This window comes from Pezoporus wallicus, unplaced genomic scaffold, assembly GCF_028554395.1.
Source record: "Pezoporus wallicus isolate ANWC-B61680 ecotype Strahan unplaced genomic scaffold, APGP_CSIRO_Pwel_v1 contig_2871, whole genome shotgun sequence".
Lineage (NCBI taxonomy): Eukaryota > Metazoa > Chordata > Aves > Psittaciformes > Psittacidae > Pezoporus > Pezoporus wallicus.
This window is the reverse complement of record NW_026640775.1, coordinates 4,146,040-4,169,140: the sequence shown is the minus strand read 5'-3', so window position 1 is coordinate 4,169,140 and position 23,101 is coordinate 4,146,040. Positions and strand designations below refer to the sequence as shown.

The 23,101-nt window shown below is 40.5% G+C and overlaps 1 protein-coding gene across 2 annotated transcripts in view; it reads left to right on the top strand.

Moving 5' to 3' along the window:
* The window catches only part of STAB2 (stabilin 2), an 82,326-nt gene that overhangs the window by 7,621 nt on the left and 51,604 nt on the right, over positions 1-23,101 (top strand). For both annotated transcript variants that reach the window (XM_057420490.1, XM_057420489.1), the window contains exons 4-18: positions 1,627-1,712; positions 2,550-2,619; positions 4,823-4,918; positions 5,213-5,338; positions 7,314-7,510; positions 8,570-8,703; positions 13,111-13,244; positions 15,028-15,110; positions 15,562-15,711; positions 17,063-17,206; positions 17,985-18,047; positions 18,139-18,258; positions 18,638-18,691; positions 19,891-19,971; positions 20,895-21,047. In XM_057420490.1, coding sequence (XP_057276473.1) covers positions 1,627-1,712; positions 2,550-2,619; positions 4,823-4,918; positions 5,213-5,338; positions 7,314-7,510; positions 8,570-8,703; positions 13,111-13,244; positions 15,028-15,110; positions 15,562-15,711; positions 17,063-17,206; positions 17,985-18,047; positions 18,139-18,258; positions 18,638-18,691; positions 19,891-19,971; positions 20,895-21,047 — 1,691 coding nt within the window. The remainder of the gene's footprint in view (positions 1-1,626; positions 1,713-2,549; positions 2,620-4,822; positions 4,919-5,212; positions 5,339-7,313; positions 7,511-8,569; positions 8,704-13,110; positions 13,245-15,027; positions 15,111-15,561; positions 15,712-17,062; positions 17,207-17,984; positions 18,048-18,138; positions 18,259-18,637; positions 18,692-19,890; positions 19,972-20,894; positions 21,048-23,101) is intronic.

Genomic DNA, 23,101 nt, shown 5'->3' with positions numbered 1-23,101 from the left:
TTTTACAGAATCCTTTTCTAGAAACTATACCATAAACTCTGAGTTTTCTCTATCTTTGCATGTTCAATAAAAGCATTGGCGCAGGTAAAACTGTTTCCGTTCAGAGCAAATATTAAACAGCTTGCACCTTTGTCAGTGCTAAAGATGAGATGTAGCTATCACAGGGTAGCCAGAAAACAAGATTCACTAAAAGGCACCTTGAAGATTAAAGTACATGTAGCTATTACTTTACCTCATTTCTGGTTGTTTCATGTCAATTCTGAATAAATCTTTTCATTTCAGCATGTATGCGAAACTGCACTAAAATTTTCATCTTTAGATTTCTTGTTTTTTCACAAGAAGCTTACTGAGATCCAACAGACCGTACAGAGTCATCATTAAGTAATTAAGAAATATCAATAGATTGGTATAAAGCCAAAGCATTCACTAAAATTAGGTGTATATATGTAGCATCCACTCATTTGTTCATCACCGTCATGAAAACTTCCGAATCACTTAAACACTCTAAATCAGGATTAAGTTATTCAGCGGAAGCATAAATCCAGTGTTGCCCATCTCCACCCACACAGAACAAGCTAAGACTCTTCATAAGCAATAAATCTACTACAGAGAACCTATGTGGGCAGTAGGAGTTTGATATGGCCTGCATCAGGATTATGGTACCTAATGGGAACTTCAATTACAGGAAGGAAGGGCTTATGAAAGGGATTTAAAAATAATTTTCATGGAGATGCTGCACCACTATAAAAAATAAAGGATAGCCCTACAGGGAGAAAAGCCTGACAGAACAGTCTGACTAAAAATTATTGTAATATGGCTTTCCTATGGGCAACCTTTCAGTAAAAATGTGAATATTAAATAATTTCAGCTAAAAATTAAACTATTTTGATTTGAAAATACCATCATTCTTTCTTCTTCTCTCCTGCTGGCTGGGGTTTTTAGTCAGACTCTGTCTCACCTGGCATATCACTGCCTGTAATTATGGTTTTAGCACCAGAGGATCTGAAGATGATAGTACATCTTTGGCACAAAGGTTTTACTAGTGACCACAGCCCCTTGGACAGAAATAGGTTATGAGATACCCAAATTCCCATTTCCAAGATTATCTGAATCAAATATCACAGTCTAATAGAAGGTAGAGGGGAAAAGGAAAAAATTCCCACATAAAGTAAATGCAATCTGTGGGGAAAATAAAAAGGCTTAAACTCTAACTTGTTATCAAATATCATTCTGGCAGCAAATATTCAATCAGAGTTGTATTAATATACAGAAGAAGTGGTCAGGTGAACTCCACTTATATCCATTCTTAACAGTTTAGACTGTCTGCAGGTAGAGGTGGGTCAGTAGGGACAAAATCAATATTGTATTTTAGAATAAGAAAACTATTTTTGTGCAATCCTTTGATTACAGTCACTAGCTTAAGTTCCCAGACCAGAGGAGGTGATGGCCTCTGCTGAAGCTGAGATTCTCATTAAGAGATTTGGGCAGCTGCAAAACAGCAGTTGTCACCTGAGGTCCCTGTCTGCCCCATATGTCTGCAGCCCCCAGGATTGTTACCCCTAGTCTGCAAGGGGACCATAAGGGTCAGAGTGAGATGACTGATGGCTTAAACATTGTCATTTCTAGCATGTCCAGGAGGAGCTGCATCACCATGCAACAGGAGAGGACGCTGCTCCCAGGGTATAAATGGAAATGGAACATGCACTTGCCAGGTACATCCTTTATTTTAAAATAAAAAAAAAAACATAATCACATGTAAGTTCTGCTAAAAATACTGCACATTCCATTGCATAAATAGATTAAAAGGAAGCATTTCAGAAACAGTTGAGAAAATCTGCTTGAAGTTCATTTTTTGCTTGTTTGGGACAAATAATGTTCGCACTATTGTTTTTACTGACTTGAGCATGTTTGGGTGAAATTATTACAAAGTCCTTTTGTCTTGCCTTCCTCACTCAGGTGTTTTGAATTCCTCTATTTTTGTTTTTCCTTAGAGTGAGCTATTACAACTTTTTGCCCTCATTAGAAAGTACTTGTGCTTGGGGCTATATCCTCACTACAATGTTCCTTTGCGGAGAGTGCAATATGCAGTGCTTACTAACTTCAGCCAAAAAGATCTTTAAATAAAAACAACTCAAGTGAATCTTTTCTACCTCCCCCTCTACTGGTTAATCTTTCCATTACATCAAAAGCACATCTGGGACGCGTGGAAAAGAGACAGTGAGAAGTATTCAGAAAATAAAACCTAACAACTGTAAGAATGATTTGGGCATTAAGCCCGATTACTGTTCTTTATTAGTACCTCAGCATTCAGAACACCTGATTTGAAGTGCAAGATCTAAAAATTATTTTTAAGAAGGCAGAGAGAAGGGGGAAAAAAAATCATTCAAAAGACAGTGTTTGCAGTAGTCGTTTCTGACTTGCTGAATCAACCTGCTGTGTTATTTTTTTTCGGCAGCTAAAGGTGTGGTTTTCAGGCTGCTAAGCATATATCTATCTGCATAGGGGTAGATGAGAAACTTCATTTCTTGTTTCCATTCTGTAATTCACAGAAAGGATTTGGTGGGACAGCCTGTGAAGAATGTGCTGAAGATAATTTATTTGGTCCTTACTGCACATCAGGTGAGTTTGAGCTTTCTTTATTGAAGTGGGGAAAGAAAGGTAAGTGAAAGCTGTATTCAGACACTGAAAGATAACAGTGAAATGAGTAACAGGTTCTATCAAGAGTTGCTGTCTGCTACAGGGAGCACAGTGAGAAAAGAAAACAGGCAGCTACTGCATTCCTCATTCACAGTGGGGCAGAATTCAACTCAGGACTGTACAGACAACATGGTGTAGTGCTGCAAAAATATCTTTATCTTGTCTTGAGTATCTTTGCTATAGCAAATAATCAAATCAGTGATTAGCATCATCTGTGTGTTTCTGCAGGTGTGCCTCTCAGGTAGCCAGTTATCTTTCCCAATTTTCACATGAAATTATGGATTTGCATTTATTTAATCTAAATACAGAAGGCTGTTACAGTAGTCAAAATATTGGGTGGGAACATATCAAGTGCATGACTTATAGTGGCTTACAGTATTTTGGTATGGTTTATAAATATATCTGCAAACCAGACCATCTTTCTTAAGGCATGAAATACGTGAAATCAGTACACCTGACTCAAAAAAAAAGCCATTTGGAAACAGGCCAAAAGTCCTTGTAGCCTAGTATTCCATATTGGAGGCCAATAGTTAATACCCAGGAAACGAGTAGAAGCACCCAGAGACTGAGTTCAAATTGCAGTGTTTAAAGGCTCTGGATCCTGGATTGATCCTCCCTAAATTAACTACCTTGTGCCTGAGACCAATTTCCTTTAGCTCTCCACAGTACTAAGTGCCAGAGAATTCCATAATTCAGTCAAAAGTGTGAAAAAGGATGGACTTGGTTTAGTTCCAGTTTTTGGCTGGTAGATGGTTCAAGGCCACATTGGATCAGGCTTTGAGCAACCTGGTTTAGTCGAAGGTTTCCCTGTCCATGGCAGGGAGGTTGGAACTGGATAAGCTTTAAGGTACCTTCCAACCCAAACCATTCTATGATTCTGTGATTTCACTAGTTAGCCATACTTCTGTTGAGAGAAGCAGGATATTGAGGGAGTGATCAGAACTATGTTCACCATTTAAAATGTGTATGTATCACAAGTGTATATATTTGTATTATATTTTTCCAGTTTTGCCTGCTTCTTAAGGATTTCTAGTATTTTCTTTACCTTCCTTACCCCTGCTGAGCATTAAACTGTCAAACCAGAAAGCTGCCTGAAAAAAAATGAGTATTAAGAAACATCTCTTTAGTGGTAATAGTTGTTCATCTCTAAGTAAAAATCTTTTTTCTTTTTCCCTCAACATCTACATGAAATGGCTTCTTAGAAGAGTCATGAATGGCCTCAATTTAAATAATCTGTGTTGGCTTTTCTATACTAATCCTACAGCACTGCTGACTCAAAGGCACTTTTTCCACCAGATGTCCACTGGATGCCAGTGTTGATACACAGAAATGTGACTGAGCAGTTTTCATGCAAATGGGGTACTTGAATGAATTTGATATCGTAAATGCAATTATTTTCCAGGAAGCTACCAGAGGACTCAGCTGCATACTAATTTAAGCAACATATTACACTTCAGCTTTCAGATATTTGAGCTTTTTAAGTATACTTAAAGCTTAAAACAACAGAACCTTCAAAAAGGATTTCATAGTTGCCTCAACTCTGAATATGGCATCTTGTGCACATATTGTCACAAGGTTTATAACCAGAAATGACAGACTATAGGAACGGGGCCAGAAAAAAGCCTGAGACCTACACAGTGATTAATCATCCTTTTAACTAAATAAATCCTGCTTATGGGGAGAAAAAAAGGTCACAAAGCTCATCTCTTCTGGAGGTGTATGAGAGAGAATTGAAGCAAAAATGAGCAATTTGTTAACAAATGGTCTGTGATAAAAATAGTCTATGTTACACACTACATTCGATTTTGTCTCAAGATTCTATGTCAAATATTACAAGTTTTATGGTATCAGCAACCAGAGAGTTCGGTGTTTATAGTGTGTGTGTCCTGACAATTTTCAGGCCCCAGGCTATTAACAGCCTGCAAAAATCAGTATGTTAGTTATTGATATATGTAACTGTGATTATTGATCTTATTAATGGAGGCCTCTACATTCAGGAACTCAAGTAAAAGCTTGGTCTGCTCAAAGCTGTTGGCCAGGATGCTATTTGCTATGGGATACCCACTAAGGATGTCTTTCCAAACACCATTATTATTCAGTAAAGCCAATCCATCTTTCCATACAGTTTGCAACTGTGTCCATGGAGTGTGCAACAGTGGAATTACAGGGGATGGAAGATGCACGTGCTTATCTGGATACAAAGGGCTCAGCTGTGATCAGCGTAAGTAGATTGTTTTCTACATTCAACAGCTCTGATACAGTTAGAATTGGTAAGGACGAATGTAAAATTAGTCACAGGTTAATCACTCTAGACCAACCAAATATACACCTAAATTCAAACCCTGTGTGTGAGCTCCCTAACCATCATCACCACTTCGGTAGCCAGAAAAACAATGACAGCAATGGAATTTATGGTCCCTAGATCAGGCATGTTTTAAACTAGTAGGCTGCAGAACACAATGCCTCCTGGTACAGAGTGCAGACACAGCTTAACCTGTCACACTCTGTCCCTCAGCAATAGCTGAATGTGAGGCCTTGCGGTGCCCTGCAAACTCCAGATGTACTGCCTCAGGCAAGGATGGAAGACAACTGCAATGCACATGTCTGCCCAACTACCATGGGGATGGTACACAATGTGAACGTAAGTAATTTTCATGTCTGCTGAGTTCTTTGTATACAACATCATTAGTATTATATTTCAGATACTGAGTACACTTTTGAACCAAATCCCACCATCTAGTTGTTCTTGGGTTCATATCCCCAAGCACTCTCATGTGCACAAACTAGATTCCTTCAGGATGAAACTAAACCCTAAAATGTGCTTCAGAAGCCCATCAGTCCAAAGGCTAACAAGTTTCATTCCAGGGAATCAGAGTAAGGCTAGCAAACCTCCACGAAATACATAGTGTGAATACTGGGTCATCAGTGCTTACCAATCCAGTCCTATCACATCCTTCTACTTGATAAAGTTCAACATCATGGTTTATTTCCATAAACATGAAAAACAGAAACCAAAGGCTTATATTTATTGAATATCCATCATGAGGTGGCTCAGTTTCATCACTAAGCATAAACCCTACAGATAAATAAAGCTCATTTTATCTTTCCTATTTTTCATGAAACAAAGCTAATAGCATCTCAGCCGGAGGTAAAAGTCTACCTTAAAGTTGTCTTCATAGATTCCTCAACTTGCCATTGTATGCTCAAATTAGCTGTATTACAAGAGTCCAGATTTTCTTTCCACTGTTTACATTAGTCTTAGAGCATCAGCTTTTCTTTCTAGATCAACTGCAATGAAGAAAATGGTTGCATCTGATGCTAGAAGCACTATTTAGTAAATTTTGTCTTGGATCAGGCCACAGATTCAATCGTTTTTCTTCCATCTGGAAATATTTACATTCAGACCTCTTGGTCCTAGCTGTGGTGTCATCCTCTTTGAATAGGCTTGAACAACATCCAAGAGCAAGATGTTAGAAAGTCAGTCCTCGGGGAACGTGAGGTTCTAGCAGGCAGCAGGCAGCAGGCAGCATAGACAATCAAGACACAAACTGCAGCAACCAGCAGAGGATGCTAGTATCCCTGCCTCTCTTGGGGTTTATATTGATGCAGTCTGTATGAATGTTCATTCTCTCTCCCAGTACCTTTAGACACTAGGGTTGCCTGTGGTTTAAGCCAGTGTCTTTTATATTTGACTGGCTGGGAAGCAGAGGACAAGCAGCTCTAGCACAGCTAAGTATGTAAGTGGGGATATAGGACTGGCTGCCCCAGACTCAGCTTGGAGGTGGCACTGCTTACAGTTGATTTGAGCATGTGCATATGTGTGTGTGCACGATTTCACACCAGAACAGAAGAGAAGGCTTGAAAGAATGAAACTGAGCATTGCCAAGTTTCTCAGTCCCATCTGAGGGGGAACACAGCGTGGAGGAGAGGGGAAGACAGTGAGCAGCACCACCTTTTAGGTGAGTTCAGGGCCTGCCACTTTCTAGCTACAGTGTGTGCTTAATTATATCCTAAGGTGAACACAAAGGTGTGAGAAGATGTTCTTCAAGCACTGCTGGATTTTGAACAAGAACAAATAATTCCATAGCCTCGATAAAAATGGCCTGTGGAAGTAGCTTCCAGTTTAGTCCTGAAACCACAGCAGTGTGGAATACTCAACTGAAGTACTTGCTGAACAGATGACATTATGTTGTTTAATTACCGGAAAGAAAGCAGTAAATGCCTATTGTACTAAGAAATATTTTCCAACTGATCTAACACAGGCTTAAAGCTTGTGTAGACCTTCTGTCACCTACCTGACCTTCTCTAGTTAAAATCCACCACAGAACAGGAAATAGTTGTGATACTTTAATGAGCACATTACATGTTGTAATCTGTTTATAACTCAGTTTCCCAAGTTAAGAGATCATCTCTGTTCAAAAAGCAAACAGCTAGTTGCTATGTTAGCATAAACACATTCCTCCCTTCTGTCTTCATGCCGCCGCAATACTTCGGACTTGGCTGTTATGAGAAGTTTAGTCTACCCAGGCTTTGTTTGACATGATGGTGCTCTGGCAAATCCTTGTCTTCAATTTGAGAACTGCAGGCAATAATTCATTTACTTCTTTTTTCACAAGCTGTCAACCCATGCTCCAAAAAGGTCTGTGATCTTAATGCTGACTGCATTTACCTCGGACCAAATCAGCACAGGTGTACCTGTCAAGAAGGTTACAAAGGGGATGGTCAAGTCTGCTTACCTGTAGACCCTTGTCAAGCAACATATGGGAATTGCCCTGCAGAGTCCACTATTTGTATATATGACGGTCCAGGAAAGGTTAGTGTTGAATGAATGCCCCAGATGTTTCCTCTGTTAAGTGCCTAAGATAATAATTTCTCTCCAAAAAGAAGCCATAAAGGTAACGGGAACAGGTCGCAGAGATGAAGCTCTAACCCTAGCTTTGGCATAAGTCCTACTGTTGACCAGGAGTGAATCAGTCTATCTCTCTTCTCAATTTATGTATACCATGTTTCCCTTCTGAAAATGGGAATGGCAACAGGGTTCTTTTTCCTATGATATTTCAGCTCAGATTTGCCTCTCCAGAATGAAGACACTGAAATGAAATTTTCCCAGTTAAATTTTGTCTCTCTTACCACAGGGCGCTTGTAAGACCAATAGATTCCTTACACCGGTACCACCAGATAAAGGCCTAAAGTTAGTGTATTTAAGAAAGAAGTAATCAGGTGTCTTTGTGGACACCTGATGAAAGGTGCTGTATAAAGGCTGCATTTTATTCATGTTGTTGGGAACTGGCTCAGATTTGTGTCTGTAAAGCCACATTTCACTATCAGGAAAGCAAGACTTCAAAGACTGTTTGTTTGTTTTGCCTGGACACCCTCAAGTGCCAAAAAGGGACTTGGTCATCCAGGGTGATCCTGCAGTTCACATATATTCATATATACATAGTTCATATAAATTGCTTCTCTGAGGGGTGCCTCAGTGACCTGTATATGGCTGGTGTGTAAAAGGTAGTTCTGATACACCTCACTCATTAATAGTATGCTTTGGCACTCATTTTAAGAGGCAGAAAACTGTGGAACGGAGATACAAATTTGACCTACCCCCACTGATTTTAAATGTTCTCTGGTCAAAAAAAAAGTGAATCTACAGGACTTTATCTGAAGGAAATTTACCTTAGAGTCAACAGTTTTCCTGAATGGATAAAACCTAGAAGGGAGTTGTATAAATGTGGATAAGCTTTATACTTGTATCTCAACTCACTGGGTGATTAACTAAAGCTCACTGTCTTTAAACCTTTGTTCCAGAAAGTATGCCGAAATCTACAATTTGTGCACACCTAATTTTCTTCTCCCATCTCCCATCCTTCTAATTTAGTCCCACTGTGAATGCAAGGAGCACTATACAAACTTTGTAGCTGGGAAAGGATGCAGCATGACGGACATCTGTGAAACAAAAAACACCTGCCATAAAAAAGCTAAATGCTCAATGGCTGCACCAGGACAGATTACGTGAGTCTTTTTGCTTACTAAAGGTTTCACCCAATTTCCCCTTCCTCCCACTAGTAAACAGGCTGCTAAAACAAATCCAGTGGATGAACACCTCCTGAAGTCATCATCAATAGTTTCTTTATTAGGGACAAATCACAAGATTTAATAGGGTTAGGGTCAGACAATTAGCATAGTGCCTGATGAAATCAGACCAACTGCTAATACCTACTAAGTTTTATTTTTATAGCACTCAGAGGTCAATTCTACACTAGTAAATAAAAAGGACCAAGGCCTCTTTTCTGTTCCTCAGGGCAAGCCAGCATCCAGCATCTGGCTCACAGCTAAAGCCTCCTCTTCTTCCAAAACAGAGTAACTGCCTCTTGGCAGCAGTTCCTGGCATACGTTATCCCTTCAACTGTGCTTGGGCACTGCCTGGGTAAATGCTACTTGGTGTGTGCCAGAAACATGCCAGGCAGCATGCTAAAAATTAATCAGCATTAATTATCACGGGACAGAGCTGCAGCCCTCGCTCTTTTTTAGTATACTAATACAGATACAAGTGGGGAATCTGACCCCCATGCTGTGAAAGCAACACCAACCTCAGCAGATTCCTCAAAGCCTCTAGTCAAGCACGTGGGATAATGCAAAACCTCTGGCAGAGTTTGTTTTCCTGCACAGAAGTTTGCTACGCAGATGTTAGGATGTAGAAACTCGGTTTTAACACTAAGCTTAAGCTTAACAAAGCTATCTTAAACCAAAGAATTTGGATTCTTATTGCCAGTACTTGCTTAATCATGCAGCTTTCTCTTACAGTGTAATATGAACATCACTTCTGTGTAAGATATTGTGCATTTCAAACAAGTTTACCTTAAATATCCCCTAGTTTATTTCTAGAGGGTAGTATATTACCCTCTAGTTGCACTTAATATATACTTATGCTATCCCTAGTATCATATACTACCACACTTGTCCATATGAGTTGAAAATTTACCTTGAAGTTCCACATCACATAAATCAGGACCTTTCTTTCCTGATTTGTCACTGTTCCACTGTTGCAACTCAATTTTCTACAGCTGAGGAAGTTTTGAGAATTTTAGAAAAGGAAAATTAAATATTTATGACTGGGGAGGAAAACGAGCATTCCAGATGCTTTGCACATCATTCATTCAATGACCTTTAATGGCAAAAACAAATACAGAAGAAAGCAGTGGGATTCAAATCAAACTAAACCTATATATTTGAAAAATATTGAAATTATACTGGATAGCTTCCAACTATGGAAAATATATTTATGAAAGAGGAACTTTACAAAGAAAAACATTGATTGATAAATGTGGGCACAATAAATTATGATAAGTGACAAACACTTAATGTATTTTGACTGCACCCCAGACTTTAAATATATTTGGGAAGGCTTGTTTTTGGTGGGGATTTTTACTTCTGAAACACAAAGCTGTAACAGAGGCCAGGTTTGGGGTTTTTTTAAAGATGCAGTTGTGCTGTTATCTTCCCTCTTTCAGTCACTTCTACTTTCTCCAGGATCAAATTATTTGTACAGACGTAAACCTCATGTACAGACAAAGATGTAAATAAGGCAAACATTTGGTTTGTGAACATAACATGGCAACCTCCTGGAAAATCAAGATTGTCTCTATTTTCTGTTCCCATATAGATCTTCCCTGAGTGAGTGCTGACACTTTCTATGGCATTGCTTCAGCACAGTAATTATGTTCAGCCTTGCCCAGAAGCTACAAATCTTCAACTGGTGCAGTATTACACTGCATATTAGACCATGACCTCTCTGATTTCCAAGTAGAACTGACTTTCCCTCAACTAAACTCAATTATTTTCTTTTTTTTTAATCCCACTCTTATTTTTATTCTATGTCTTCAACATAGAAATTATAGCTTCATAAACAAAAACTCTGTTATACAAGTATTTAGGTAAAGTGGAGACAGATAGCTGAGCTCCTCTTTTCCAGAGAGATGCAGTTCTCCTCCTGAGTAAGCTGAAGCAGTGATAGTTGCCATCTCTTTTCAGTCTTGCCTGTACACATAGAATAGTTAGGGTTGGAAAAGACCTTAAGATCATCTAGTTCCAACCCCTCTGCCATGGGCTGGGACACCTTGAAGTAAACCATGTTACCCAAGGCTCTGTCCAACCTGGCCTTGAACACCGCCAGGGATGGAGCATTCACAACCTCCCTGGGCAACCCATTCCAGTGCCTCACCACCCTTACAGGAAAGAACTTCTTCCTTATAGCCAATCTAAACTTCCCCTGTTTAAGTTTTAACCCCTTACCCCTTGTCCTATCACTACAGTCCCAAATGAAGAGTCCCTCCCCAACATCCCTATAGGCCCCCTTCAGATACTGGAAGGCTGCTATGAGGTTTCCACGCAGCCTTCTCTTCTCCAGGCTGAACAGCCCCAACTTTCTCAGCCTATCTTCATACAGGAGGTGCTTCAGCCCCCTGATCATCCTCATGGCCCTCCTCTGGACTTGTTCCAACAGTTCCATGTCCTTTTTATGTTGAGGACACCAGAACTGCACACAATACTCCAAGTGAATACATTACATTACATACATTTATAAAGCAATATTTACCCTATCAGAAGAAATTATTCAGCTCCCAAGGAGGACCTGCTCCTCTGTCCCAGCCCTAACCTATTAATCCAGGCTCTATCTACAATCATACCCTCTTCCCAAGAGAACCCTTTAAAAATATCATTAGAACTGTATCCTGAAAATTTAAGATGCTTTTAGAGTGATATTTCTACCCAGGACCAGAAGGAATCAAAGGCTGAGTCTCTTGGCCCAAATCTGAGTATCCCTCTGAGTCTGTATGCAGTCCCCCAGCCTGCAGGAACTATGGGGACTTTCAATTAGTGCTGTTTTCATCAGAGAAACAGCTATGGTAGACACCATATGTGGGAAACAGGAGACGATTTGGCATCAGACTGATACTGCTGTGGGGTGTGAGTGGCAGATGTGTGTTTGTAACAACCAGCACACGCAAACAACAAGGTCATTAGCTATATATAGAACATCTTTTGCTTGTGTAGAGCAATGTGCCTCTCTAGCCATGCCTTCAGAATCCTATCCAGAGAGATGCATCATTATGGATAGGGCTCATGTGAATATTGAGCATGCTGAAGACTATATTAGGAAGGGCCCTATTAAAAGCCAATGTTTGACAACACATACCATACAGTTGTTTAGCCTCCTAAATATAGCAAGGGTTTCTTTCTGTGCACACTACGTGTTGACAAGTGACTGCTTTAATTTTAGCACTGAAGACGAGTAAATGACTGAGCTAACACCTCCAGCCAGTCTCCCAAGCACAGCCAAGCGGGGGCTCATTTTCAGAAGACTGCAATAGAAAGATCTGAGATTGGCAAAATCAGCAGGTATTGATGGCCCTTCACATTGAGGCAGGCTTGAGGAGTTCAGATGCTTTAGAAAGTACTAACCACTTCTCCTGGTGAGCAGTCAGGCTGACACAAGGCCAAGGCACACTCAAGTCCTAGCTGCTCTTTGAAATGCGCTACCATTTGTACCCATCAGCACCTAATAGCAAGTATGTGTCAATCACCTTGACAACCAACAATTTCTTCCCCAGCTCTCTCATGACACTGAGGGCTTTCATGGCCATAATGTTCCTTTTTCATGAGGCATGTTCCCTCCCTCATAAAACAGAAAATGTCAGACTGACATTTGTGGTGGTTCTGCCATAAATTGTACAGTTTGCCTTGAATGCAACACGCTACTTCATATGCAGCCCATCCCAAGGCAGTGAGGCCATTGAGCCCAATCTCAAGGCATTGCCTGTCCCTCCCTCAGGCACCGTGACCTGAATCTGCTTTGGACATACATAGGACTGTGTCAACCATAGGTCACTGACACCTCTCACAGGCTGGAGTCCCCAGGGGACAGCCAGAGTGTTACAGATGAGCTGCTATTTCCAGTACAGAGACAGCAGCAGCATAAAGCATACATCTGAGAAAGCAAGAGATTTTCTGCTACAGCAGCTTTAGAAGAAAAGATAATAAAGTGCAGGTATCCTTGTGGCATCCCATACACTCATGCCGCAGCCTCTCATCACCCACAAGGCAGGCCCATCTGGTGGCTTTCCGGCCTCCAGAAACATACAGAGATGTGAGGTTGCCAGAGGTGTCATATGGCCCCCACTCAAAGAGGTCCTGCAAGGCAGACACCACTGCCTCCTGGGCCAGCTGATAGAAGGACATCACATCAGGCAAGCAGCCACCAGGCTGCTCTACACACTGACGCACTTGACAGCATGCAGAAGCAAAGACTGAACTAAAATGCACTGGAGCTTCCTAAAAAACAGCTGGCACAGGTTTAGAGTGAGCCTCGATGACACCTTGGGGTATCAGCATGCAGCTAAAATGACAATCCCTTTGCAGGTGTACATGCCAGGGGGGCTCCGTGGGGAATGGGTTTGTGTGCTACGGAAACGTGATGGAGCGCCTCCAAGACCTGAACGCAGAAGTGGGAGGGCAGTGGCAAGGCAAGCTAACATCTGCCTTATCACTCATGGGTAAGTGAACACGCGCAGCAGAGTCAGCTCCTGCTGGGTGAGTTGATATTGTCCCAGTGCTCCTCACCATAGGAAGGTGCCACAGCATGTGTGCTACTCCCTGCAGACTCACCCTGACCACTTAAAGCTGCCTTTGTGTAGCATGCCATGCAATCTACAGGAATTTACAAGCAGAAGTGACAAACATATTCCCACAACCCCTTACACATCATTCAGTATCATCAGTGGGTTTTGCCCCATACTGGAATAAATGAGATCATCCCACTACTTCTTCCTCCCTGCCCTCATTAATTTAGATAATTGAGATTTGATCTAGAACAACACACAGAAGTCCAACAAAAACATCCGGATGCCCAGCTGCATCTCTCTTCCCAGGTCCCCAGCTATCAGCAGTTACATTGCTTTCACCAAGAAAGAGGAGAGAGGCAAATGAAAGAGACTGATGCCATCCATGGTCCCCATCACCCCCAGGACCCACAACTAGAGCATCTCAGGCATAGCTGAGGGTTCTCTACATATCCAAAATCTCTGCAGAAGTGAGATGGAACCCCTGGCAGGGCTCACGGCTTTCAGCCTTTTTAAGTTATTGCAGTCACCTTGTAAAGAGAATAACGTAACTGTTGTCTTCTTCTGCTGCATGGCTATGGACAAACACTGCTACAATACAGATGAATTTTTCCATTAAATGTGTACATATGAAAAACTTCCTCCTGCTTCATATAATTTTCTTGGTCCTTTTCCCTGTGCCCTATGATTAAAATAAAGATCCTGAATTCCTGACCAAAAGGGATTAAGAATCCCCATAGCTGACCAAGGACAAAACTTAGCAGTGACATTCAGATTCAGCACTGAAGAGTGAAATCCATTGCCTCAGCACTGAGAGCTCAGTGGGAGCTTCTCTATGCATTTTTCCTTATGCATGTAAAAAGTGCTCAGCATGCTCAGTGCCACTTTTTGTTAACAAGAATCTCAATTTCATGTTCTTTGGTTAAGTTTTGGACATATATGTACCATTTGATTTACTAGCCAGAAGCTGCAATGACACATTAACCACACAGGTTATCTTACAATACATTTACTCTACATTAATGTATTTCAAAAGCTAAGAATATACAGCAGACTAGTCCAAATTGATTTATAATACAGCATATTAATTTTGAGATATATTCTCTGCCATAACATACCTATAAGGACTGTAAAGATTTTTTCAGTTCTGATTTTAAGCCCCTGGAGAAAGAGCTGAATATTAGAAACAGTTAATGCCTTCAGCTGCAGTATCGTTGGTCTCACATGACTGTATTGGAATCAGAAATACCATCTGGGTAACACAACTTTAATTAATATTCAGTGCATCAGTTTTTATGACTAGCTGCGTGTTTGCTGACATTTGTGTTACCAGCAGGTTATCAGCAGCATACCCTCACCCTAGGAAGGCTAAATTGATTTAAATCAGAAGGCCATCTTCTCTTAAGGCACATCTCCAAAGAAACGCTGGTTTCATGTCCACAGCCCTTGTCTGCCTGACACAGAATCCAGGCTGCCAGAAGCGTTCTGACTGTTTTGCCACATCCTGTGTCAAATGTAGCAGCAGCAGCTAGATTTCACATCCTATCTGCCTCTTATTTTTTAATGACTCAGACTTTAGAATCTTACATTAACATTTAATAATCATGACAGTATTCTATACCCCCCACAGAATACACAGTCCCTTCCTCCAATGATCTTTTCAATAGGCATTTTAACTTCTTTTCTTCTCTCTCCCCCCCTTCTCCCTTCTTATAAGAAAATACCTACAAATGGCCACTGAGTACTCTGGGACCATTTACTGTCCTTGTACCGACAAACAAGGGGCTCAAAGGCGCAAATGTAAGTAAACAAGAGAAAGGGGTTTACATCAGGGGCAGGGATTTAGCTCCTTCAGAAATCTCATCTGTGTTAAAAGTGTTTTGATTCAACAGATTGAGAAGAGCTCTTTGCTCTAGTATACTTCTGGGTACATTTACATATAGGGACCAGAATTGTCTTTTTCTACTTGAAAGAAAAGCAAAACAATTTGGCAAGTCAGGGTAGAACACAGTTAGGCTTCTAGTAAGTTTTGGACTGTCTTACACAGCTACGCTCAGGTTTTTATCACTCGGTTGAGAGAGGGGCTGAATTAAGATCCAAATGTTCAGCAGGGAGACTACAGGTAGTTTTTTATTTAAGGGGGATAAAATATAATGGGAGGGGGGAAAAAAGCATTCACCAGGATATTTTTATTTTTAATTTTTAGATGAAGCGTGCATTGAAATAAATCTCTGTTCTCCTGCTTTTCTAGATAAAAGATCTTCTGAATAATAAAGAGAAAGCACAGTACTTTGTGAAACTCCATGTAATTGCTGGTCAACTGAACACCAGTAGCTTGAATAATACTAATGTCATATATACTTTGACTGGCAAGCCAGGAGAGATATCAAAGGGAGAAAAGGTAAGTGGCCTTCCAGCCTACCTCAGCAAGAATGCCACTCTTTGCTCACTCAATGAGGAGTATGAAAGGTCTTTCTGCAGCAAGATATCAGGATGCAGGTAGCTGCTAGGTTATGAAAAAATACAGCTGTGGCCATGAAACACGAGGAGTTCAAGTGAAACTTGGAACACCACCAACATCAAAGTTCCTGCTAAAATCAGAGAAAGCAAAAATTACCTTCAGAAATACAACACTGAGTGACACAGAGGCCTAACACAGATTGCTCTAAAAATGCTTGTTAAAATTAAGTCATCCTAAACCTGACCAACAGAGCTGGGGGTAGGGAGGGCAGGTATTAAGAGAGCACAGAGAGCTTAAGTGAAATAAGAGGGGGCATGGGTCAAAAAAAGCTCAAAACTTATGCTGGAAACCTGTGTGCACAGCTCACAGAGTGAGCACTAACTGCACTGCAGTTCCCACCTCCCATTGAGCATCAGCATCCTCTGACTGATGCAGCAAATGGAGGTCTTCAGCATCAATAAAATGCATAGAGAGTCATAGAATCCTTTAGGTTGGAAAAGACCTTTAAGATCAGAGTCCAGCCATTAACCTAGTACAGTAGTAAATCATAAAAAACATATAGTAAAGTTCATCTCTAGCCCAGCTTATTTGATGTCAGTGAGCTCCAGGGAAGTCTGATCCCACTGTCTGAAAAATTTATTCTCTACAACTGATATACTAGATTTTATAATGTAGAGTTACTGTTCTTGGTCCATTGAATGTTCTTTAATGACTTGGGCCTATGTAAAGGCTGAAATCAAGTACTTCTCATGTTTTGCAGTAGATCAGTAGCATCCAAGAGATCTATTTTATTTCTTTAATGAGTACACACTCCATTTGTAACAGGAAAATATCATTGCTGTCTGAGGCCTGTTAGTTTCCTGCAGGCTTTGGTACAGTGCAGAATCAGCAACATTTTGTTATTTTGAATATACATATAAGGAAATGGATTGTAGTCCCTTAAGATTACAGGAGTTGAGCCTTTTAGTACAATCATGTTTAAAATCATTTCCTGGCAGACTTTTATTACTAGCAGTCATCAGAGCCCTTTTAGGTACACTGCTTTTCACAGAGAACCTGTCCCTGCTTCTCTTAACTTTGCTGTCCTGGAACAAAATAACACGATCCTAATTCAAAGCCAAAGGAAATTTTTCCATTTCCTTTATAGGAATTGGAAGCAACCTTTAGCCTCCCCAGATTTAAATGGACCAGGTGTTGGCAATGGGAATGCTAGATGTTATTCAACAGGCATACTCATTCTGTTGTCATTTCAGAATAAAGAGCTCACTATCCATTGTCTGGCTTCTTTCAGGATAATAAGTTAAGAATTACAATCCAAGGAGGGAGGAGGAAAGGAAAACTTTTGCAGGGAAATATTATTGCTTCCAATGGGATTTTGCACATTATTGACAAAGCCATGGACAATGTGGAGCCAACATTTGAAAGCAACAAAGAGGTGAGTCATAAGCTACATACATTCAATGTCAGACTTTCTTTTAAAATAGTTTCACACTAATTGAATGACAAGGAAGATGACAGACAGCAGCTGGACAAACTCTACTGAGCCACTGTAGGGTCAGCTCAGAGGAGCACCATTCAAAGTGGAAGGTGCTGTCACAGTTTCCCCAGTAAACAGACATTCCCTCTTCTGCCAAGCTGGTCTGTGAAGGATTTGGTTGTTCTCACTGCGTTTAAGTGGTTCCTCATTGCAGTCGCAACACATCTGACCAAATTCCAGAACAACACACTAAAAGGCGGGACATCTGGACAGATATTAGGCAAGACTTGTATTCAAACTAGCAATCCCTCACCCTCAAAGACGAATATTATAAAAACTGGTAACTTTGGATGCTTTGGGGTGTCTGGTGCTCTGCTTAGCATGCTTCCTTGAGAGTTCACTTCTTCATATGGTGATGCAAATAGTTTATTTTTCTGTTCTTTCTTATTGGGAACGAAGAGTTAAAAACACTTTGCACACATACACACTGTATGTTCTGTGACTACACAGTATTTCAGGACAATGACAAACTAACTATAATCAAGTATAGTCCTGGGACAAGTGCTACAACTCAGACACATCCACACCCCACCAACCACCCAAACAATAAGGAAATCCACATGGATTCAATCTGTACTATCTGAGACTCGTATAGTAATTCAGAAAGCGTCTTATAAGGCTTGGGGTTTGTTCTGTTTTCCCAACTAAAACAAATCTTAATTTCATCATATTTCAGGAAACCATAATGTCAGTACTTCAAGATAATGGAAGATACAGCCAATTTACATCTTTGATAGAGGTAAGGAGCTAGAAAAGCAATTCTAAAGAGCTGTTTTCAGTTTTTCTTCAATATTAGTATATAATTTCGTTTTCTTTTTACACCAAACCAGAAAACTGGCCTGGGAATGGATTTACAGCAGGACAACAGGCTTTACACAGTCTTTGTTCCAAGTAACAAGGCTTTGAGCAATATGAAAGCTGACATTCTGGATTACCTGCTTTCTGCAGAGGTACAGTCCTTCTACAACACAAATCTTTCTCAGATATTAGATACATAGCAGATGCATATGTACATTGTCCAGTGTTCATCTAAGCTAAGCTCCTATGATCAAGGTTGAAGTGATCAATTAAAGATCAAGGCAACACCTAAAAGGAACAGAATCTGGGGTCTCACATCCTATAAAGCAATGATGATCCCCCAGACCAGGCGCCCACTCCCCTGCTCTTGCCTTGACAGCACAGCACAGTCCAGACAGCCACATGGCAAAGCCCCAAAACCTCTGATGCACCAACTAGTGATGTTGTTCTTATCCCCCTGTCCTCTCAACAGGCCAGCCAGGTTTGTGTCACTCATTTTGGGCTAAAATGGCCTCTTTTCTGCTTTGGCAGGGTTCATGGAAATTGCTGGAGCTGGTCCGATACCACGTTGTCTCCAATACAGAGGTGAGCATGGCTGCTTTACTGACCCAGGGTGTAAGGGCATTTTCAAACCCTTTGCCACTCTAAAGGTAGAGGTTTTCCAAGAACAACCTCTACTCAGTGCTGCATGGTAAGCTTGCAAAGGACAGCTATGCCGTTGTCTTTATTAAGGTTAGTCGCATAAAGGTCAAGAACAGAGAACACAAACCTTTCACCTCGATGTCACTAATGAAAATAAAACCCTGCTAGAGGTCACAGGGTAGTCCTTGAATCATGGCAAATTAAAACTGTGTTTTGTCACACTAGTGTGTTAATTGCAAGTAACTATTTTCACTTTAAAATATACCATTTGGTGATAGGGACTTAACCTGAGTGGGAAAGGTAGGTAGATAGATAGATAGATAGATAGATAGATAGATAGATAGATAGATAGATAGATAGATAGATAGATAGATAATGCATACATACAGTCATTCTGAACCTGAGACCCACTGCCTTAGCATGCTGTGGAGCAAGAATCACTGTCAGGGGATACTGTCAGCTTGGCAGGACTGCAGGAATGAATAGCAGGAAAAGTACTTGTTGCTATCAAAATCAAGCTCTCTCTGAACCTATTCTGCTAATATTAGTCTTCTGTTTATCAGAGAGAGGTGGTTTTGCCGTTGCCTAAGTAAGCCCTCTGTTTCTTCCTTTCTGCTGAAAACAAAGAGCATAACCCAGCAACACCACCAGCAACTAAGGTTAGAGGAGGCTGAAGTTCATCCTCACCACAGGATGGGGTGCTCGTATCCTTAGCAAAAGGCCCTGCTCTCAGCGTCCAAGGCAGAGGTCACTCCTGGCACAGAGCAGGATCACAGGGAGCAGAGGCATGAGATCCACATGTCTCTTCATGAGACATTAGCGCTGCCATTTGCACAGTGGTCTAAGGATACAAACAGGGCTATTTTTAGGGAGGGGTGATAACTTTACTTAGAATAGTTGCTATAATTAGAAGAAAAATTAATATCTTTTGGGCAACAAGCTCTTCACATGCAGTAACCAGCAAACTTAGTCAAAATTTAGTCGCTGTTACACAAGCAGGTTAGTCAATGTGAGGCTGCCCTCAATGCTAATAGGTTCATTTGCCCACCTTAAAGAGAAAAGTAGTCTTTCTTGTGAAACCCATCTGGATTTGAAAAGAATAATGATATACATTTCTTTCATTGAATTTATGTTCGTTTCAGCTAGAGGTTGCCAGTCTTGTCTCAATAGAGCACATCAGAAGCATGGCGAAGCAGTTCATTTATTTTAACAGGACCAGCACTGTAAGTCAATGCAGCTTTCACCTGGGAACCGCTCTCTCTGATCTAGGCAACAGTTTGCATTCAGGGGGAATAAAAAAGGGAGGAGGGGGAACACTAGCAGGGGAATTTCTTGAGGCAGATTATAATGTGAATAAATATAATGAGGCAGAAATTTTTAACTTGCTATTCCCACTTACTGGGGGATGCAGAGCAAATGATCGATATATAAGAACAGTCTGCAGTTCCCTTTTTCTTACGATTAGCCGCAGACTAGGCGTGATTTTCATTTTTGCTCTAATTTAAAAGAAATCTATTTAAAATATTTTGAATAATTCTGTTGCATATTTTAGTTATCTTAAACTCCTTTCAGTGCACACATGGTCTTGTATTTTTTTTTACTATTATAATCTCTGATCCTGATGAATGCAGTGAACACGTTTTTTAAGGTGTTAATTTTTCAGTACTTTTGTGAAATCAAACTTATCTGTTATGTTTAAGTTCCTTCTGTCCTGGAGATAAGAGGCAAATACGAAAATTCTTGAAAAGGCAGAGCAGTTGCAAGAGAAATGCATAAAGAATCCTTTTTCGCCACACACCCCCACAAACTCTCTTTCATTTTTCCCCGCTTTGTCAGAGAGAGGACTAAAGTGTGCTTATGCCCACTGAAATAAGTGCCTGAAGTCATGAGTAGTCTTCTCATTTTGGTCAGTTTTTTATTAACCAGTTCCACAGGCTAACAGTGCAGATTAAAAAGAAAACTTTAGAGACCACTGTTCATGAAATATTCATGAAAATGAGCAATATATGTGCTCATTTTACTTGAATAAAACAAGTGTAATAAAAGATAGATAGCCAATTGAAAAGAAGTGCGAGTAGAAATTCTTCAAATTATTGGAAACTGAGAAACCATGAAAATTTTGTTATTAATAACTATTGTTTCACAGGGACAAGTCTTGGTGAGTGGAGAAGAAATGGAAGAAACAGATATTGTTGCAAAAAATGGTCGCATTTATACCCTAGCAGGGGTTCTTATCCCACCCACGATTGCTCCAATTCTACCACATCGGTGTGATGAGACAAGAAGCGAAGTCGCAATGGTAAGAGAATCATAACAAATCAACAGCTCTTCAGTGCTCCATACAAAGCACTCTAGCTTCTTCTTTACTATTTTCTCTGATATTGTCTGTTAAAAAAGGGGTATTTTTTGAAATTCATATATCAATCACATACAGCCACCTGAGTAGCATTACTGCACATATACAAGTAATTTGCAAACTGAGAACTCATATGAGCACATCCTAAACCACTTTAACACATCTAGTTCTTGCAGGATCATCTAGTAGTATATGTAAATATGTTGCCTCTCCAGTCAAACCTTTTCCTTCAATTCCTGATTCCCATCTGTGCAAACACAGTAAGCAGTGTCAAGTTCCCAGGAAAACTACTCCAGATCAGTATTTTCATTTCTACTAAGTATGCAGGAAAAAGAGCCACAAGTTAAAATATTAATTATTAATTTTGTATTAATATATTAGAAATATGTTCTTTTCAGAAGCCACAATTTCCAATTTCCCCTAGCTCTGCTTTCTTCCTTTTTTTTTTTATTTCAAATTAGGAATCACAAAACACTTTTATATTTCAAGGGGTAGACTTTGACATACCTTGTTCAGTTTGGTAACACAGTACAGGCCTTTACACTTGGTAATATTCAGACACTATTTCTGGTAAGACGACCGAGTATCCAACTAAGCTTTTAATTTGCAATAACCATGGTTCCAATGAGCTGTTATTGTACTATGTTCAAGCACGTATCTGGGCCACTAACAGTTCTGGTACAGTGATGCAAAATATTTACTATCTTAACTTACAACAGTCCAGAACCACAGCCTTGAAAGAGGTTCGCAACAGAGCTGGACAGTATCATAATGCAATGAAGAAAACACAAGAGCTGGCACAGTAAAGAACTATTACCTCTGGCAGTAACTACAGAATGCCATATGTGCAATGCAATCATAAACCAGGCAGAGTGATGAACAGCCATCTCCAATACAAAAACCAATCAAGACCCAGAACACTTTAGTAATCTGCATTCCTTACCAAAACCCTACCTACAGTCTATGTCTGACATCAATCACTCCTAAAGCAACACAGAGAAATGATTTAAAGATGAAACTAACCGCATCTATCACAAAAATTACTCCCCAAATTGAATTAGGTGGGTTTGTCACCTTTGAAAGCTTCGTGCATAGTTTAAAATATAGTTTAATATCCAAGGCTTTAAGCAGAGCACTGCTACCAAGGAGAATACCAGAAAGGAGCAATGACTTTGCTGTTCTTACCTTTCACCATGCATCTTCTCCACTCTCGGAAAACTGGAATAATACCACCTTATAAATAATACTTGTAGTAGCAGTTAAAAGAGACAAACTTTGTAGGAACAAGCAGGTATACACACCTACAGGAACTTTACATCCTAAAAGACAAAACCATAATGCTAATGCATATGTAGCCATGTAGCCATACCCAAACCCTGAAAGCTGCACCTGAGCCGAACTGCATGACAGCAGTGCTTATCCACAATGTCACAAAGAACACAGGGACACCAGGTCTGCAGTACCTGCCTGAGGTGTGGACTGTCACCAGTTTTGATGACCTCTGACAAGAGGTGTTCTGAGCAATGAACCAGTAGTAGCTGTTCCCAGCTGTCTGCTCCACCTCTTCCCAGAGGTCATCGCTCCCACGGCAGACCTGATGTACAGGAATATATGTCTATGCTTCAGTTACTTCAGTGCAAAGACAGTGTTTTAACCTACTGCTGAAAACAGGCAGATCTGACCTTGTGTGGAAGTGCAGATGCTTTTTTCTGTTCCCCTCTGTGCAAGGCTGAGGGGACAGACAGGACCCCCATCCTCAGGAAAACAAGGGAGCTGGTACATGTCAGTGGCTGAAACCATCCCAGGCAGAGAAAGGGAGTGAGTAGATGACACCAAGTTGCATTGAGCATCAGGAGAGTGATGCCAACAGAAAGAAACATTTTCCACAGCAAACAGATTTTTTAAGTTCTAAAGCAGCAAGGAGGCACTTGCAGGGATTTTCAGAAACACAAAGAAAGGTAAGAGCCTGAGACAGCTTCTGCCATGACTCCACAGCT